At 54.2% G+C, this 12,274-nt stretch overlaps 1 protein-coding gene across 3 annotated transcripts in view; it reads left to right on the top strand.

Annotated features, from left to right (window-relative positions):
* Positions 1-12,274, top strand: part of LINGO3 (leucine rich repeat and Ig domain containing 3) — a 33,544-nt gene that overhangs the window by 20,260 nt on the left and 1,010 nt on the right. For all 3 annotated transcript variants that reach the window (XM_066566317.1, XM_066566315.1, XM_066566316.1), the window contains one exon: positions 11,086-12,274. This exon is cut by the window's right edge and continues 1,010 nt beyond it. In XM_066566317.1, coding sequence (XP_066422414.1) covers positions 11,119-12,274 — 1,156 coding nt within the window. In that variant the 5' untranslated portion in view covers positions 11,086-11,118. The remainder of the gene's footprint in view (positions 1-11,085) is intronic.

The raw sequence follows: 12,274 nt of genomic DNA, 5'->3' as shown, positions 1-12,274 counted from the left end.
GGCAGCTGGGTGGTCTGGGATGCAGCTGAAGAGGGGGAGTCAAGCTCAACCTCTGCTCCTGCAGGTTCTGAGATTGTTGAGATCCAGGTCAGGTTCACTCTCAGCCACCATTTCCCAGCAGCAGTCGAGATTCAGCTCTGCCTGTGGTTCAGTCAGCCCCCCTTGGGTGGAAACGAGCCCAGCACCCACCTGCCCTGCCCCCCCCCCCCCCCCACTTTTAGAAGAGTTATCCACTTTGGTAGAGAAATAGAGATGCTCATGGAATATTAAACACCTCCCTAAAGCCCCTGTTGCTGATGAGTGGCTCCTGCTCCTCATTGCCTGGTGCAGGCAGTGACCTTTCAGAAATGTTGTACGTCGTGGTCGTTCTCTAAATGTCTCCTCTCCTGGGAGCATCTTGTGGAGATAGAGATTCAGACATGATGTCTGTCAAGAAGAAGAGCAGATTGTGGCCAATCTGGGGCTGCCTGTGCAGTGTTGCCTGGGCCACGTGCTCAGGAATCATAAGGTTGGCTCTAAAAATAAGCGGTGGCTCCTTTCGGGTCGTCTCCTTGGTGCCGTGGCTCATCAGGGAATCCTCAGTGCTGGGAGTTCCCACGTGGGAGAGGAGTGGAGAGTCCTGTGGCTGCTGGGGACTCAGGATGGGATCCTGGGGTGGGAAGACACCGTGGAGACACCAGGAAAGGAAGGGCAGATCCTCCCTGGGAGCTGCTCCGGCGCTGCTCGGCCGCCCCGAGACCTGGGGCTGCTGAGCAGGAGGAGCCTTGTGAGAGGCAGCAGCTGCCACTCACCAAATTAGCTCCCTTCTGTGGGAGCTTTTCATGTTCTCCAGCTGTCCCTGAAGTCACCCTTGGGGACGTTCAGTGGTGACCCAGCCACCACCTGGCTCCTGCCCAGGCAGCTCCTTCCATGCTCCCCTCCCCATTCCCCTGCCTTGCCAGCAACATCTGCTCTGCCTGAGCAGCCTTGAGAGGGACACCAGGGTGACACGACCAGCACAGCCAGCACAGGGCTGTTGGGGATGGCCACTTGGCCACCTGGTGGCCTGAGGACTCTCAAGGTGTTCACTGTTGGGGAAGATGAAACAGGAAAGCCTCATAAATATGATTGTCTGGCAAAAGATTTTGAGAATATAGAAACTATAAGCGAGATTGAAATGAAAGCAAGCTTTGAGATCCCTCAGTTACTGAACAACTGGAAAACAATGGCATGGCCAGCTGAAGGTGATCTCCTTTTGATGGAACAACACCCTCTGCTTGCAGGCAGCTCCAAGGGTCAGAGCAGACCCTGCCAGCCTGGCAGAGGGGCCCAAAGAGGAGTTTTTATGGTTTAAAATGTAACACAGGATGGTAATGTAATGATTCTTATAGGCTGTTTGGAAATGCTATAGGATTTGTATCTTGTACTAGACTGGTTAGTGAGAATTAGAATATTCAACACAGAAGATGATTTATTGTATTGGAATGGGAACTTTGCCCTCTTGCCTTTTATTCTCTTATCCTTCTATGCTCTTACCCTTTTACCCTTCATACTCTCTCACCCTCTCATCCTCTCTGCCCCTCTCTTCTCTCAGTCCTGCTCCAGCTGTGCCTGGCAGCTCCCAGCAGGGCCCTGCACCCAGGCCCTTTGCAATAAATGCAATTTCCATGACCTGGCTGCAGAGATCTCTCGTCTCCATCCGTCCCCACTGTCCTACCCCGACACTCCCACAGTTCACCAGGTCCTGTGGGGTGGGAGATGCTCTGTAGGGCCCCTGCTGGTGCCCTCAGTGCCCTCCCAGCATTGGTTCTCCCTCTGCTCCTCCAGCCCTGCCCAGCCCAGCCCTGACCCAGAAAAACGTGCTGAGGGCCACAGAGCCAGGAGAATTTGTTTCCCAGCCAGCCCCTGATAGGATTAGGAATAACTCTCTCTTGGATAATTCTCCATTAGGTCTGGTGATTGATTTCCTTCCTTCTTACCCCCAGCTCTGTCCTGCTCTCCCTGTTTCAGCTGGATTATTTATTCTCATGCTTGGCTTGCTAATTGCCTGATCACCAGAGCTGAGGCTTGGGCACATCCCTGGCCTCCTTTGACCCTCCAGTTTCTGCCTCTTTGTTTCTGCCTCAGCTCTGATTTAATCCCCTCCACGCCCCAGCATAAGCCAGGATCTTTCTGCTGCCCTGTGCAGAGGGAGAAACCTGCTGGTGTCACCCCAGGAGCCAGGGAAGGTCCAGGGGATGCTCCTGAATCTCCTCCCCATCACCCCTATCCCCCCCCCCATGCCCCCCTGTCTTTTCTGGGGTTTTTCCAAGCTCAGTGTGGCTCCAAACCCACTGACTTTTCAGACTCGAGGCAAGGGCTAAACTGAAGCTGCAGGAGCTTTTGGTTGGTTTTTGGAGGGTGGCACAGGTCACCTTTGGTCCTCATTTCAGTGCCCTTGTGCTCTGCTCTGAGCTGCAGCAACAGCTGGAAAAACACAGTTGGATTCCCTGAATTCACATTTGGGCATCAAACTGGGCCCTGCCAGCTCTGAACGATGCCAGGACACCCCCAGGGGATCCCCAGCAGCCCCTGGAGCCACCATCAGTGTGGGTGGTGTCACCAGTGAAGCTGAGCATGGAGCAGACCCCAGGGATTCTCATTTTTTGCCATTTCAGCCTAAAATCATACAAAGGGAAGGGTGTTTTTGGAAGGTGTGACTGAGGGCTCGGGGTTTTCCAGCAGGGAAGAAAGAGCAGAGGTCTGGACTGGCTTTGGCACAGGATTGGGGTCTGGAGGAGCTCTGTCCTGGGGCAGCTCTGGCTGCAGTTTTCCCTTCCCCGTGGGCTTGGAGCCAGGGAATTGTTGGCATCAGCACCCAGAGTGCCCCATCCTCAGCTCTGAGGCCCTGCCAGCAGCTCAGGGAGGCTCCAGCCCAGGGACCCTGCTTGGTGTGGAAGCTGCAGGCAGCCCCAGCATGGGAAGAGAAGAGAACCTTGACTCCCATGTTGCAGAAGGCTGATTTATTATTTTATTTTATATATATATATATATATATAAAATAATAAATATATTATATATATTATATATATTATATTATGATTATATAATTATATGATTATAATTATATAATATAACATAATTATATAATATATAATATCATTTATATAATAATTATATGGTAAAACATAATATATCGTAATATTATATAATATATAATATAATTTATATAATATATATAATATTATATGATATAGTATATAACATTATTATAATTATATATAATATATATAATTTATAATATATTATATTATCTAATTATATTGTAATTTTATTCTATTAAAATATAATATATAATATATAATATATAATATATAATATATAATATATAATATATAATATATAATATATAATATATATATTATATATTATATATTATATATTATATATACTATACTAAAACAATAGAAGAAAGAATTTCATCAGAAGGCTTGAAAAGAAAAGAATGGAATGATAACAAAAGCTGGTGACTCTCAGAGAGTCTGTGAGGGTGCTGGCACAGCCCAGCAGGGTTGGCATTGCCAACCTGGCATGGAGCTGGGCTGGGGACAGCAGCCAGGGAGCGGGGATGGCGCGGGGACGCTCAGCTGCCAGGCAGGGCAGTGCTCGGGGTGTTCCCGACAGCACTTGGCTGCTGCTGGTGTTTGTAGGAGCCCTCTCCTGTCTCAGGCCAAGTTTGGGACACACTGGCACTGGCACAAGGCGCTGGCAGCTCCCTGATAGCCGCGTGACAGAGCACTGGGTTATCCCCACATTGGTGTTTTCAGGGTGGGCATCTGTCACGGTCCATCCTTAGGAATGGGGTTCGTGATGGTTCCTGGATTGATCTCAGGGTGCAAAAAACCAGCACAGCACAGGGGATTTGCAGTGATAATCAAAACAAATGCACCTTTATTGAATGACCACAGCAAAATGCGATAGAGGGATTAAGGGAGAGAAAAAGGTAGAGAGAGAAAAGAGAGAGAGAAAGAGAGGGATAGAGCTACCAAACTTAGAGACGAAGTCCTTTGGTCCAGTCCAGTTGAGGATCCCCTGTTACATTGGGGAGATCTCAAAATCTCTCGCTAACTCAGAGGTTTTTATTATGATAATTCTATTGAAAAATTGAAAATTGTGAGGGGGGGGTGGGAAACAGATACAATAAGGAATAGATGTAACAGGTAGTCCATGTTCTCAGCAGTAAACGAGAGCCATTGTGTTCTTGGTCCAGCGGTCACAACCTGCAGGCAAACATCTCGCTTTGGTCAGCTTGCCTCCCCCACACACCTGCCCCGGGCTGGGGGTTTCAGTCCCAGTCCTTGGAAGGAGCAGAGGGGCCTTTTCACATGGGGGTTCCGTGTCTCAGTCCTTGGGAGGAGCAGAGGGGCCTTTTCACATGGGGGTTCCATGTCTCAGTCCTTGATGGAGAGGCTCCTTACATCTCAGTCTGTCTGTCACGGTGGTTATAAAGCAGGTGAGGGTCTGCTGTGGGAGACCACCTGAACTCAGGAGAAGTCCAGCCAGGCCAAGAGGTGGGACAGCTCCCAAGGCTGCTGTTGCAAAATGGCCACAGTGCCCCCTTCTTCTTCTCATTGGGCTCAGTGTAGCATACAGCAAACACCTGTGAAAACAGTAACTTAGCAATGCTCTCAGATCTCTGGGCCTTGTTGGCATGTGAATTTCTCCTTCAGAGCCAGAGATTCTAGACAGGGGGGGTCTTTTCTTTAGTGGTCCCCAAATAACAATCGTGAGGCAGATGAGGGATGTTTCGGACAGACTCTCACAGCATCCCACAGTCACATTCTGCTCCATTTGCTCCCTCCTTACTTTGGAGTCTCCATCCTCTCCTGGGGTTCCCTGCATCCCTGGAAAGATGCAGCAGCATCCCCTGGCCCCCACCATGAGGCTGGAGCAGCAGCAGTGGGGTGCTGGAAGGAGAGGAGCTCAGCAGGAGCATTTTACATCCTGCACGTCAAGGGAAGGATAAAACAAGACCTTGCTCTGACTGAGGGGTTTGTGCTGATGTGATGTCTGAGCAGGGGAACCTGGAAATGGCAGCCTGGGCTGATTTTTTGGTCTTTATTCACAAAAAGGGATAAATAATGGCAGCTGAGGTGCAGTTGCTCTTGGAGGAGCTGGCAGGGCCAAGCTTGTGTCAGAGGAGCAGGAGCTGTTTGAAGGGTGGAGAGGGAACAAAATCCCACCTGCATGGAATCCCAGAATGGTTTGGGATGGAAGGGACCTTAAAAACCATCTCATCCCACCCCCTGCTATGGCTAGGGGCTGCTTCCACTGTCCCAGGGTGCTCCAAGCCCTGTCCAGCCTGGCCTTGGACACTTCAGGGATCCAGGGGAGCCCCAAGCCAGGGTGGCTGGAGAGCAGCAGTTCCTCTGTGCTGCTGGTGCCTGGGACAAAACAAGCTCAGTGGTCACAAATCCTGGTGGGGAAGTAGGGAACGAGGCAGGGAAGGCTCCAGGGGCTCACAAAATTGTCAAATTGTCCAAAATTGCTCTGCTCCGCTTCCCCCATCGCAGCCCCTCAGCCCCGGGCTTTGCTGGCTCCGTCCCCAGCGCTGCATGCAGCAAGCTTGTTATTTTTAAAAACAAATTAAATGAGGAGAAGAGCCTCTATCTAGGCCTTGCTCTGGATCTTTATTGCCCGGGCTCCCCAGGGGCCGGGCGAGCCCGGAAAGCGCCGCACAATCACCGTAATGAGCTATTAATAAACCAGCCCGGCTCCGCCCGGCTCTGCCCGGCACCGAGAGGGTCCCGCTGGCCCTGGGGGACAGTGCGGCTCTGCAGCTCCTCTGCTGGGTGTCCTGGGGCCGCCAGAGACCCTGGCAGAGCCAGCCTTGCTCCAGAGCCCGGCTCTGCCTGGGTTTGCAGGGAATTGGCTGATCCTAATGTGGGGTTTGCTGTGGGGGCAGTGGAGCATCCATGGCTGGGGCTGGGGGCAGCAGGGCTGGGTGTGGGCAGGGAAGGTGAGCCAGGGCTGGGGGGAAGCAGGGCTGGCTGATGCTCTGCTTTGGAGGGGGAAGGTGAGCCCAGAGCTGAGGAGCAGCAGGGCTGGGTGATGCTCTGGGTCAGGAGAGGGAAGATGAGCCCAGGGTTGGGGGGCAGCAGGACTGATGCTCTGGAGAGGGAAGGTGAGCCCAGGGCTGTCTCTGGACAGGGAGGGTGAGCCCAGGGCTGTCTCTGGACAGGGAAAGTGAGCCCAGGGCTGGGGGGAAGCAGGGCTGGCTGATGCTCTGGCTCAGGACAGGGAAGCTGAGCCCAAGGTTGGGGGGCAGCAGGAATCAGGAATGGCTGATGGACAGGGAAGCTGAGCCCACAGCAGGGCTGGCTGATGCTCTGGCTCTGGACAGGGAAGCTGAGCCCAGGGCTGTGGCTCCCGCTCTCCATCTGCCAGGGAAAACAACTCCAGTGGGGCTGGAGCTTTGCTTAGAGGATCAGGTGGCCAGAGTAGGAACCAAAAGTGGAGTTGGGTTACTCCAGGCTCATCCATAATGAACACAGGGCAGAGCCTCAGGCAGGGAGGGGAAGGGCTGGATCCCCCCGGGGCTGGCAGGGAGACACCGTTAAAGGGGCTCCAGGGCACATTTATTTAGTGTAGAGACTCTGAATAGGATGAAAAAGTGTCACAATAAATGGGGAGGGTTTTTTTCCTGTGGGTTTGCATGTTGTGCTTGGGGCATCCTTCCCATGGAGCCCCAGGGCAGAGCAAGAGTGGGGCCTCCTGAACCAGGTGGACCAAGGGGAGCTGCCCCCTCCTCACCCCAGAGCCAGCTCAGGTTCCCGGGCCACCAGCCAGGCAGAGCCTTCACAAAGTGGCTGCCAGGCAGCTCCAGTGTCCAGGTGGCATTTGGGGACCTCCTGTCCCCAAAAGGAGTTTGGGGCAAGGAGTGAAGCTGAGCAGTGCTGGAGAGAGGGGAGAAAGGGGCAGGGGCAGCAGTGGGGTCAGTGGTCCCACTCCCTGACCCCCAGCTGCATCCACAATCCTGTGGTTGTGTGAAATGGTGACACCTCCCTCTTGGTTTGATTTGTTGGAAGAAAAAGGGAAATGTGGCAAAATGAAGACACACAAAATAAAAGAAAAAGGTGCCACAGAATCAGAATAGAATTGGTGAGGCTGGAAATCCCTCTAAGATCAAGTGCAAGCCCAGCACTGCCAAGGACACCATTGTCCCTCAGTGCCACATCCCCACATCTGTAAAAGATCACAGAACCCTGGAATATCCTGAGGGGAAAGGAACCCTCAGGGATCATCAGTCCAACCCCTGTCCCTGCACAGACACCCCAACAACCCCACCCTGAGCATCCCTCAGAGCGGTGTCCAAACACTCCTTGAAGATCCTCTCCCATCCTTCCAAAATTGCACTGAGCAATGGGTTTAATGCCAGAGATTGCTGCTCTGGGATAATGGGATCAGGAAATTACCCATGGAGGTGTCATCCTTCCCTGGGCCCTGAGCACAGGGAGGCAGTAACAGCCCCCTGGGGCTGTCCCATGTGCCACCAGCCCGTGGGGACAGGAGGGAGGGTGACACCAGCCTTGGGTGTCCTTTACCAGCACTGAGGGTGTGAGGAGCGGGAGATGCTGGGCTGGGCCAGCTCCTGCTGTCCCTGCTCCACCACTGTCACCTCTCTGGGGGATCTGGGTCCCCATCACTCTCCTTCTGTGCCCCCCTAAGCCAAGCAGCAGCCACCTCAAAATGGGCCCTTTGGGGACCTTTTAGACACTGAGCACCTGCAGTGGCACCAAGGTGGGGCACTGCAGCCACACCTCAATGGCCTTGAGCAGCCACAGATGTCACATTGTCCTCTTCCCTCGCCCCACATGCTGCTGGGCTCCCACAGACAGATTTGGGGTCAGCCCAGAGGGACAGAAGGGAGTGTGAGAGGGGCTGGAACCAACCCTCAGGGACTGCACCCCCGTTTGTCCCAGTGCTGTGGGAGCGATGGCACAAAGCCCCCCACGCTGGAGATGACAGTGCCCCATTCCCTGCACCTCCCCATGGGCTGGTTCTGCTCTTGGCACCCCCAATATTCTCATGCCAGGCTCAACAACACCCAACCGAGCAACTCTGCCGCTTAATTAGGTTAATGACCGTGCTTCATTAGGGAAAGGAGTCTGCGGTGGCGTTTCCAGGCAGATTTGGGGCACGGATGGGGACAGGGAGAGGGAAAGGGGAGGCAAAGAAAAGGGAAAGCGGCAGCCAAGTGCTAATCCCTGGAAAGGAAAGGAGAGCAGGCGGGGCACGGCGCCGCGGGGTCGGAGTTAATCCCTGCTCGGCAAAGATGGAGCCCGGGGCCGCCTTAATCTGGGATCTGGGAGGGCGGGACCGGGATGGGGACGGGGACGGGGATGGGGACGGGGACAGGGGACTGGGCCCTACATGTGGCATCGAGCATCCCCTGTCCTACGGGACCCCTCCAAGACAGGGGCCCTCGGATAATTTGTGCCACTGGATGAGACCTCACACCAGGAGCAGAGGGAATGGGGCATCCCAGCTCTGTCACCAGAGGGAATGGGACATCCCAGCTGTGTCAAAAGAGGGAATGGGACATCCCAGCTGTGTCACCAGAGGGAATGGGACATCCCAGTTGTGTGACCAGAGAGAATGGGGCATCCCAGCTCTGTCACCAGAGGGAATGCGGCATCCCAGCTGTGTCAAAAGAGGGAATGGGGCATCTCAGCTGTGTCACCAGAGGGAATGGGACATGCCAGCTGTGTCACCAGAGAGAATGGGACATCCCTCATGTGTCACCAGAGGGAATGGGGCATCCCAGCTGTGTCACCAGAGGGAATGGGACATCCCAGCTGTGTCACCAGAGGGAATGGGACATCCCAGTTGTGTGACCAGAGAGAATGGGGCATCCCAGCTGTGTCACCAGAGGGAATGGGGCATCTCAGCTGTGTCACCAGAGGGAATGGGGCATGCCAGCTGTGTCACCAGAGAGAATGGGACATCCCAGCTCTGTCACCAGAGGGAATGGGACATCCCAGCAGTGTCACAAGTTGGCAATGTCTCTGCCAGCATCTCTTTGCTCCTGCCCTGCCCTTGGGGTGTCTGTGCATTATCCCAGGGTGCTCACCACCCCCTCTGCCTGTGCCTGCACCATCAGGGGCACAGGGAGGCTGAGCCAGTGGGAGCAGAGGCTCAGGTGTGGGTCTGCAGCTCTGTCTCCTCTCAGAGACCTCACCCCTTGCCTCAGTTTCCCTGTTCCAATAGAGAGCGAGGTTCATTTATCCCAGCTTTGCACAGGGCAGGATCCCCGGGTTGCACAGTTGGTGAAAGGGATCCAGGGGTTTTCCTGGAGGGAATGGGGCCTCATCAACCCCAGGGCCTTGGGGAGCAGTGTCCAGTCCCAGCTCACACACAGGCGATCTGTGGGGCCTGGTACTGTTGCAGTGTGATTTCAGGGTTTACCTCAGAACCTCGGGTTCCTCCCCTGATGATTCCCTCCCAGGTGTGTCAGTCACCTCTCCTTTCCCCTCCCAGCACTGTCTGTCAGTCCTGGCATTCCAGAAGGGATTGGCAGATCCAAAGGATGCCCTCTACCCCTGGGGGGCATTGGGCCATCCAGGTGTCCTTTGTCCCTTTGTCCCTCCCCTCCTGTCCCTGCTTGGTGCCTCCCTGCCCCTTCCCTGCCCCTCTCCCCGGGGTTCAAAGGAGCAGCAGCCACGGGCTCAGGGAGTTCTGTTGGAGCTGGTGCTGCATTCAGAGGCCAGAATAAAGCTCTGGATCCAAACCCTCCAGCAGAACCGACTCCTTTCCTTCACCATCCCCTTAAAGCTTCTCCAGCAGAGGGAAACCTGAGGAGCAGCCCCTGTTATGGGGGGAAGCTCCATCCCAGCACCACCAGAGCTCCTGCAGGCCTGGACTTGTCTCCACATGCCCAGCTGCAGCACCCAGCCAGCCAAAAGTGTCTCTGGGGTGAAACAACACAGTTGCTGCTCTTTGGTTCAGCACCTCTCAGGTTTTTGGTTGTTAATTGCTGTCCCAGATGTGCAGGATGTCTCTGTTTCAGCCCGCACGTCTGAAGAATGAGTCAGAGCTCTTCAGTTTTCGGTCTTGAAGTTATTAATTCTTATCTATAAAATTTTCTTTCTGCCCAGCCGAGGTCTGCTCAGCAGGGCAGCCACAGGCACTCTGACCACCCCCAAGGTGGTGTTGTCTTTTTATACTACAAACTACGTATAACATATTTACACTTAATTCCCAATACCTATCACCCATGTTAGACAGTGCATTTCTATTCTAAACCAATCCCAAAGTGCCAACGTCACTGCAGAAAATGGAGAACAAGAAGCAGAAGAAGAAAGGCTGGACACGCCCAAGTTCCTCCATTCTGTCCTCATAACCCCCATACCAAAAATGCTAAAATCTACATTTTCACCCTGTGATCATTTTATTATTATACTATTCAAACTTCTGTGACTTTCAGGTCCTCATACAAAGCTGGCAACTTGCTCCAGGGGTCACAATCAAACCCGGAGGTGCTCTGGGCTTTGTGCCAGGGTCTCCGAGCCCCCCATCAGGGTTCTTGGCAGCTCTGGACACCTGGAGGGATGCACTGAGCTTTGACAAGCACCAAGGGCCAGACAAGCTCAGGCACGTCCTGTCTGCAATATTGGTAATTATTCCAATAGGGTACTGTCACAGACATCTTTAATGAAAAATCCTTTCCTTAGGATTTTTCCTCCTGAGAAGCTGAGAGGCCTCAGGAACAAAATGTAAACAATGGTTATCTGTTGCTGTGGAATGCAACAGGTACATCTGTGATTGGCCCATGTTGGTTGTTTGTAATTAACAGCCAATCACAGCCCGGATGGCTTGGACAGAGAGCAGAGCCACAAACCTTTGTTATCATTCTTTCCTATTCTATTCTTAGCCAGCCTTCTGATGAAACCTTTTCTTCTATTCTTTTAGCATAGTTTTAATGTAATATATATCATAAAATAACAAATCAAGCCTTCTGAAACGTGGAGTCAGATCCTCGTCTCTTCCCTCATCCAAGAACCCCTGTGAACACGGTCACAGGGTACGACCTTGTCCCTGCTGACTCTGCTCTCTCTCTTGTCACAGGCACATGGCAGAGTGGCAGTGAGCCCCTAGACCATGCCCCACACCATGAGATGGTGGCTCCCGCTGCTGGCCCTGCTGCTGTCCCCGCGGGCGGGCGCGTGCCCCGCGCGCTGCGAGTGCGCGCCGCAGCTGCGCTCGGTGCTGTGCCACCGCCGCCGCCTCACCGCCATCCCCGAGGGCATCCCCAGCGAGACCCGCGTGCTGGAGCTCAACAAGAACCGCATCCGCTGCCTCAACCCCGGCGACCTGGCGCCCTACCCGCTGCTGGAGGAGCTGGATTTCAGCGAGAACATCATCTCCAATGTGGAGCCCGGCGCCTTCAGCAACCTGTTCAACCTGCAGACCCTGCGGCTGCGGGGGAACCAGCTCAAGCTCATCCCCCCGGGGGTCTTCACCAAGCTGAGCAACCTGACCCTGCTGGACATCAGCGAGAACAAGCTGGTCATCCTGCTGGACTACATGTTCCAGGACCTGCGCAACCTGAAGAGCCTGGAGGTGGGCGACAACGACCTGGTGTACATCTCCCAGCGCGCCTTCTCAGGGCTGCTGGGCCTGGAGCAGCTGACCATTGAGAAGTGCAACCTGACCTCCATCTCGGCCGAGTCGCTGTCCTACCTCCAGAACCTGGAGGTGCTGCGGCTCCGGCACCTCAGCATCTCCGCGCTGGAGGACCAGAACTTCAAGAAGCTCTACAACCTCCTGCAGCTGGAGATCGACAACTGGCCGCTGCTGGAGGAGGTGTCCCCCACCAGCTTCCAGGGCCTGAACCTCACCTCGCTCTCCATCACCTACACCAACATCACAGCCGTGCCCGCCGCTGCCTTGAGGAACTTGGTGTACCTGCGGTACCTCAACCTGTCCTACAACCCCATTAGCACTGTGCTGAAGGGCTCCTTCAAAGACCTCATCCGGCTCCAGGAGCTCCACATTGTGGGTGCTCTCCTGGTGTCCGTGGAGCCGCAGGCTTTCTCCGGCCTGAGACAGATCCGGCTGCTCAACCTCTCCAGCAACTTCCTGTCCACGCTTGAGGAGAGCACCTTCCACTCGGTCAACACGCTGGAGACGCTGCGGGTGGACAGGAACCCCCTGGCCTGCGACTGCCGCCTCCTCTGGATCCTGCAGCGGCGCAAGACACTCAACTTCGATGGGCAGCAGCCCATGTGCTCCTCACCGCCCGAAATCCAGGGCA

The sequence above is a fragment of the Molothrus aeneus genome, chromosome 27 (assembly GCF_037042795.1).
Source record: "Molothrus aeneus isolate 106 chromosome 27, BPBGC_Maene_1.0, whole genome shotgun sequence".
NCBI classification, from domain to species: Eukaryota; Metazoa; Chordata; class Aves; order Passeriformes; family Icteridae; genus Molothrus; species Molothrus aeneus.
The sequence above is the reverse complement of the archived record's forward strand: the minus strand, read 5'-3'. Positions and strand labels throughout refer to the sequence as shown.